Source organism: Thunnus albacares, chromosome 13, assembly GCF_914725855.1.
Source record: "Thunnus albacares chromosome 13, fThuAlb1.1, whole genome shotgun sequence".
Lineage (NCBI taxonomy): Eukaryota > Metazoa > Chordata > Actinopteri > Scombriformes > Scombridae > Thunnus > Thunnus albacares.
The window spans coordinates 30,810,905-30,817,763 of NC_058118.1; the positions used below are offsets into that span (position 1 = coordinate 30,810,905).

At 38.7% G+C, this 6,859-nt stretch overlaps 2 protein-coding genes across 2 annotated transcripts; both read left to right on the forward strand.

Moving 5' to 3' along the window:
• Positions 1-1,889: 1,889 nt before the first annotated feature.
• LOC122995843 (odorant receptor 131-2-like) lies at positions 1,890-2,777 on the forward strand. The gene has a single exon (XM_044371223.1). The coding sequence runs from the start codon at positions 1,890-1,892 to the stop codon at positions 2,775-2,777; it is 888 nt and encodes a 295-aa protein (XP_044227158.1).
• Positions 2,778-5,971: 3,194 nt separating this feature from the next.
• Positions 5,972-6,859, forward strand: LOC122995844 (odorant receptor 131-2-like). The gene has a single exon (XM_044371224.1). It carries the CDS (start codon positions 5,972-5,974, stop codon positions 6,857-6,859), a length of 888 nt encoding a protein of 295 aa, XP_044227159.1.

The window sequence follows — 6,859 nt, forward strand, 5'->3', positions numbered from 1 at the left end:
TAAAAAGTTTGTATTTTGCTCTTTTGAAGAGGGCAGTGACTGTAGCCAACTTGTATTCAGTGAATTCTGGCAATATAGATAAAACATAGTGAAATTCCTCAAAATACTCTACATAAGATCAGTATGCTCCTTATATTCAGCATGGTGTGAAGAGAACTTGTGAGGTTGTGAATTATTTCAAATTGCTCTTTGATTTCTTTTGATCAGTTTCTGAAAGCGAACAAATATTTGGCTAAAACTACAAACCTTAATGGCTCAAGTGTTTTCCTTATAATGGAAGCAGTAAAACATGATTTGATGGCTGCCAAAACTCCAAAAACACATTGCAAAAAAAACTTCAAAACTGATCAGCTGACATAACAACATAGAGTATTAATAACTTGTATTTTTTTGCATAGAGGCCTCCGCAGAAGCCAAGTAACACTTTGTGTTTGTTTGTATCTGTGCCTCGGAGACAAGAGACATACAAAAGAGGAACCCCATAAACTACGTAGCTAAAGCTTTGTCCTACACAGAGATGAATCCACAGCAAGTTAAGACTAAGACTCCTGTCTCACCATCCTTGTGGAGCCGTGAGGTGACTTTTGCCCTGATTTGCATAATGCTAACATTCTTCATCGTTTGACTCCTCCATTTTTTTCATGTTTTTGATCAGTTCTACGCCACCTGGAGTCCCACAATGTCTTGAAAAATGATATGCTTGCAATATGTTTATAGTTGTTCTGAACAGCCAACTTCAAAGGCATACTAAAAAGCTGACAGTCATATAGGGGAGGGGCGACATGATACTGTTTAAATACAGGGATAATGGCGCATATTTTCAGTCTCTGCTAAATGTCATCCATAGTGTTGTTGTGCTGTGTTGTTTACATGAAAAGTGACAGAAATAAGAATAAGGATAAAAAAGAAGAGCTAGAGACAGAAGTTCAAACCCTGGCTCCTTTCTCACCTCTGCACAGCTGACCAATCACAAGTGGGTATGAATGTCGGTGCGTCAATTTCAGAAAGTAACAGAAAGTTACAGAAATGGCTCTACACAACCCCTTTTGGAATTGTAGACACAGGCACAAGTGAAATAGGTAAAACTACAAGTAGTAAATAACATCTGTAGTTAGGCCAACATTGTACTTGAGTAAAAAACAGCCTTTTCTCTGGCGATGCTGGAAACAGGACAGTGGCGTGGAGTGTTTGAACTGCCGGTGTGGGGGTTGTACATAGATTTTTCTGTTTTTTGGCCTTCACACAACAGTTACTTTTAGGAAATTATTGAAACAACCTAATATGCTAATGTTAGGTCTAGTACGCAAAACTACACACTGAAAATGAAGTATTTTCTGTCAGTAATCAGTAATTAGTAATTTCATGTAAAAATCAAAACTACTTGAATGTCTGAGTTTGGATACGTTAACTGGAAACTAAACTAAACTAACTAAAAATAAACTGAAAAAGTGAGTGGAAGCAGTGAAAAATGGAAAAGTTTTGAGGAGACAGTAGTAGAGATGACATCATTAATTTCTAATATGATGATGATGAAGTTCATGTAACAGTGTCCTGTGAAGTGGGTGTAATGAAAAACTATATATACTGTATGTTGCTGGAAAAAACAGCTCCAGACCAGTTCTTCCTTCCTGGTGGAAACGAACACCGTCTGACTGCTCAACACTGATGGATAATTTGGGTTTCTACACTCAACAGCTGTTTGTGCTGATGGGTCATTTTTAACTGCTTTGTCATGATGAACTTTAGTTTGTATGTTATGAAGTTTACTAGTACAACTACAGCAAGCCAAAGAAGCCTTTTTTCTTCACATATGTATAATGTTGTCTTTGCTGCAGCCTAAGGCCAATATCACTGCTGGTCTCCACTATCAAACTTCACAGGAGGTAATGATGTTTGGCATGTTATCCATGGGATCAAGCTGCTCTTTTCTCTACATTAACAGTGTTTTGCTGTTCACCCTGAGGAGTAAGCAGGTGTTTTGTGAGACATCCCGTTACATCCTGCTGTACAACATGCTCTTTGCAGACACTGTTCACATGGCAGCAAACCTCCTGCTTTACTTTTTGGCTTCCTTACGGATAAAAATTACTTATTACGCGTGTGGTGCCCTCGTCCTGCTCTCAGTTTTCACAGCCACAATCTCCCCTCTCTCCCTGGCTGTGATGTCACTTGAGAGATATGTGGCTGTATGCTATCCACTGAGACATGCTACGATCTTCAACATGAGAAGCACAGGCATGGCCATTGCTCTGGTGTGGGGCTTCAGTTTTATCCACATCCTCATTCGAGGTTTTATGTTGTTATATTTGTTCACAAAACTCTCCCTAAAGCAGATGGGTGACTTTTGCTCAAAAGAGGCCGTCTTTTTTGCACCAATGTTTAATGATTTTGAAGAAGCTTACGCCAGCACTCTCTTTCTGTCAATAGGTGTAGTAATCATCGCCTCCTACATTGGTGTAGCACTCGTAGCCAGGTCTGTCTCAACAGACAAAGCCTCAGCCAGAAAGGCTCTTCAAACTCTCCTTCTTCACCTGATTCAGCTAAGCCTGATTCTCATCTCCACCTTCATCTCCACCATCCTCATGGCCATTGCTAGAACAGTGGGAAGATTAGTCCTTATGCGTATTTACAATGTATGCTTTGTGTGCTTGAATATCCTTCCAAGGTGTCTGAGTGCTCTCATTTATGGACTCAGGGATCAAACTATCAGAGCCATCTTCATGCAGAATCTCTGCTGTCTTTTGAGATGCTCAGTTTTCCTCAACAAGAACCAGTGAGAAAATTTAAATTTTTTGTTTGTTCTCTGACATATATTTAAAATGACGATAATAATACAGAGCCGTGTTTACCATTTAAAGAGGCTTAGATGGAAAGAAAAGCATAAATGTCCCTTAATTCAGCATATAATAAATCAGACAACATGTATGTGTTGTTCTTTCACAATGTCTCAGTGGTTTACTCATTTCTGTCTGAGAGCTGTCTCCAGATAGTTACGACCATGACAAGCAGTGAAGCTATACTGTATGATGAACTCCTTGTCTTGTCACTGCATATTAAGTCAGTTCTTTATATATTTCATACTTTTTCACAAAAAATACATATATATATATATATATATATATATATATATATATATATATATATATATGAATGTGTATGAATGAATATATATATATATATATATATAGTATATATTAACTACTTTCTTGTTTCTAAAACGTTTTATTGTTAACATCATCAGAGGTGCAAATAATTTCTCTTACAAAAGAACAAACAAGCAGGAATTAAACTTTGCACGACTAATATACAAGATGTGTATATGCCAATAAACAGTAGGAACAAGATTATTCAATGATAGTTAGGAGCTATACTCATTGATAAACTCATGTAGAAGATTAAAATGGCTTTCCTTTCTGTTAATAATTTGTGGTTTTATGTTTGTAAGTAACACATTAAAGCACTTATATACAATTGACATTTCAACCCCTAAAATGTGTCAATGGTTAATTTATTAGTACTGCAATAAATAGAAATGTATCTCATGTTGGTGCCCGGAAATTGACATTTCACAGGTTGTTTAATGCGTAATAAAGCTTGAAACCAAAGAGAAAATTGCAGAATGATGTTTTTTATTGATGAAAAGCCAAATCAAACAGATGTAGACACAAAATTTATGCCTACACAGACCATATGCATTCACTGCATGTTTGAATTTGTCCACCTATGCAGACTCAGCCAACTTTGCCTCAGCAAGTCATCCCTGGACCGTCTACAAATGGTCCAGAATGCTGCTGCAAGGCTTTTGACCAGGTCCAACTCACATAACACCCATCTAATCTAGAAGGCCAAAAGCTATGGCCTTCACAGTCACCAGATCTCAACCTAACTAAACAACTATCAACAACAACAACCATCACCAAGGCTGAAGAACAGCATTCCTCAAAAAGATATTCCAAACATTTCCTACAGTTGCTACTTCACATTAAAAGCTTCTCACTGGTGTACAACTGTGTGGCTTTTATTATGAAGCATGTACAGACTGCACTATTGGTCAGCAAATATTGGTCTACACAGCAACATGCTTTGTGCTGTTTGGTCAGCAGATCAGTTTTAAATATTGCAAAGGAGGATGGGTAAAAGAGGAAATAGCCACAGTGAGCTGGTAGATGAAGAGCAGCAGGCCACAGGCTCTTTTAATACAGTTGTGGGAACCAGTGAACATGTAATATGTCATAAAGGTAAACAACTTCTGTCCTGTCTGAAGGAAAACCATTTGCACTGTGCATCACAGATATAATTGCAGCAGTTCACTATTCAGCGTGAGCATTTCTGTCATATGGAAGAAGGCCATTCAATTGCAAATCCTTGTGGAGCCGCGAGGTGACTTTTGCCCTGATTTGCATAATGCTAACATTCTTCATCATTTGACCCTTCCATTTTTTCATGTTTCTGGTCAGTCCTACGCCACCTGGAATCCCACAATGTCTTGAAAAATGATTTACTTGCATCCCATAGAAAGTGAATGAGGGCAAACATTTTTGTAATTGTGAAACACCGACAGTGTAGTTTGTGTTAACAGAAGGTTAATGTTCCAGACTTCATTATAACTCTGAGGACAGAAGATTACATATTTTGTATGCCTTACTAGATATATATTTGAGAGTAGTTTTCTTAAAACCATTGTTTAGGCTATTAAGTAACACCAAACATGGTATGTTATAGTTGCAGTGATATTGAGTATTACTGCTGTAATAAACGTCACTACGTTAATATGACATGTTGGAAATGAAATGTGTTTATAGTTGTTCTGAACAGCCAACTTCAAAGGCGTACTAAAAAGCTGACCGTCATATAGGGGAGGGGTGACATGACACTGTTTAAATACAGGGATAATGGCGCATATTTTCAGTCTCTGCTAAATGTCATCCATAGTGTTGTTGTGCTGTGTTGTTTACATGAAAAGTGACAGAAATAAGAATAAGGATAAAAAAGAAGAGCTAGAGACAGAAGTTCAAACCCTGGCTCCTTTCTCACCTCTGCACAGCTGACCAATCACAAGTGGGTATGAATGTCGGTGCGTCAATTTCGGAAAGTAACAGAAAGTTACAGAAATGGCTCTACACAACCCCTTTTGGAATTGTAGACACAGGCACAAGTGAAATAGGTAAAACTACAAGTAGTAAATAACATCTGTAGTTAGGCCAACATTGTACTTGAGTAAAAAACAGCCTTTTCTCTGACGATGCTGGAAACAGGACAGTGGCGTGGAGTGTTTGAAGCCTAGCCACTGCCGGTGTGGGGGTTGTACATAGATTTCTCTGTTTTTTGGCCTTCACACAACAGTTACTTTTAGGAAATTGTTGAAACAACCTAATATGCTAATGTTAGGTCTAGTACGCAAAACTACACACTGAAAATGAAGTATTTTCTGTCAGTAATCAGTAATTAGTAATTTCATGTAAAAATCAAAACTACTTGAATGTCTGAGTTTGGATACGTTAACTGGAAACTAAACTAAACTAACTAAAAAGTGAGTGGAAGCAGTGAAAAATGGAAAAGTTTTGAGGAGACAGTAGTAGAGATGACATCATTAATTTCTAATATGATGATGATGAAGTTCATGTAACAGTGTCCTGTGAAGTGGGTGTAATGAAAAACTATATATACTGTATGTTGCTGGAAAAAACAGCTCCAGACCAGTTCTTCCTTCCTGGTGGAAACGAACACCGTCTGACTGCTCAACACTGATGGATAATTTGGGTTTCTACACTCAACAGCTGTTTGTGCTGATGGGTCATTTTTAACTGCTTTGTCATGATGAACTTTAGTTTGTATGTTATGAAGTTTACTAGTACAACTACAGCAAGCCAAAGAAGTCTTTTTTCCTCACATATGTATAATGTTGTCTTTGCTGCAGCCTAAGGCCAATATCACTGCTGGTCTCCACTATCAAACTTCACAGGAGGTAATGATGTTTGGCATGTTATCCATGGGATCAAGCTGCTCTTTTCTCTACATTAACAGTGTTTTGCTGTTCACCCTGAGGAGTAAGCAGGTGTTTTGTGAGACATCCCGTTACATCCTGCTGTACAACATGCTCTTTGCAGACACTGTTCACATGGCATCAAACCTCCTGCTTTACTTTTTGGCTTCCTTACGGATAAAAATTACTTATTACGCGTGTGGTGCCCTCGTCCTGCTCTCAGTTTTCACAATCACAATCTCCCCTCTCTCCCTGGCTGTGATGTCACTTGAGAGATATGTGGCTGTATGCTATCCACTGAGACATGCTACGATCTTCAACATGAGAAGCACAGGCATGGCCATTGCTCTGGTGTGGGGCTTCAGTTTTATCCACATCCTCATTCGAGGTTTTATGTTGTTATATTTGTTCACAAAACTCTCCCTAAAGCAGATGGGTGACTTTTGCTCAAAAGAGGCCGTCTTTTTTGCACCAATGTTTAATGATTTTGAAGAAGCTTACGCCAGCACTCTCTTTCTGTCAATAGGTGTAGTAATCATCGCCTCCTACATTGGTGTAGCACTCGTAGCCAGGTCTGTCTCAACAGACAAAGCCTCGGCCAGAAAGGCTCTTCAAACTCTCCTTCTTCACCTGATTCAGCTAAGCCTGATTCTCATCTCCACCTTCATCTCCACCATCCTCATGGCCATTGCTAGAACAGTGGGGAGATTAGTCCTAATGCGTATTTACAATGTATGCTTTGTGTGCTTGAATATCCTTCCAAGGTGTCTGAGTGCTCTCATTTATGGACTCAGGGATCAAACTATCAGAGCCATCTTCATGCAGAATCTCTGCTGTCATTTGAGATGCTCAGTTTTCCTCAACAAGAACCAGTGA

Coding starts and splice junctions, on each gene's coding strand:
- LOC122995844 (XM_044371224.1), top strand. CDS start 5,972: ATGTTTGGCATGTTATCCATGGGATCAAGCTGCTCTTTTCTCTACATT.
- LOC122995843 (XM_044371223.1), top strand. CDS start 1,890: ATGTTTGGCATGTTATCCATGGGATCAAGCTGCTCTTTTCTCTACATT.